Source organism: Penaeus monodon, chromosome 27 (genome assembly GCF_015228065.2).
Source record: "Penaeus monodon isolate SGIC_2016 chromosome 27, NSTDA_Pmon_1, whole genome shotgun sequence".
In the NCBI taxonomy this organism is placed as follows: domain Eukaryota; kingdom Metazoa; phylum Arthropoda; class Malacostraca; order Decapoda; family Penaeidae; genus Penaeus; species Penaeus monodon.
The window spans coordinates 24,095,479-24,095,689 of record NC_051412.1 but is presented as its reverse complement, the minus strand read 5'-3'; the positions used below and the strand labels follow the sequence as shown (position 1 = coordinate 24,095,689).

Here is a 211-nt window from a genome sequence, read left to right as displayed (position 1 = left end):
ACACCTTCAGCATTCTATACACCTTTAACACTACATTTATTTTTTTTTGTTCCATTTGTCACCAGGTCCAGGACAAGAGCTACTTCATGGGCCAGCTACGCACCAAGATCACGGACCTGGGCACGGAGATCACACACCTCAGCACAGAGATTGACAAGATGAAGCAGGAACAGTCCACCTTCCTCACGTATGACAAACGTGTCAAGGAAAT

At 46.0% G+C, this 211-nt stretch overlaps 1 protein-coding gene across 1 annotated transcript in view; it reads left to right on the top strand.

The window, feature by feature from the left end:
- LOC119590456 (intraflagellar transport protein 74 homolog) overlaps positions 1 to 211 on the top strand; it is a 9,275-nt gene that overhangs the window by 2,501 nt on the left and 6,563 nt on the right. Inside the window, exon 5 of the mRNA XM_037939116.1 lies at positions 66 to 198. Within this exon, the coding sequence (XP_037795044.1) occupies positions 66 to 198 (133 nt within the window). The remainder of the gene's footprint in view (positions 1 to 65; positions 199 to 211) is intronic.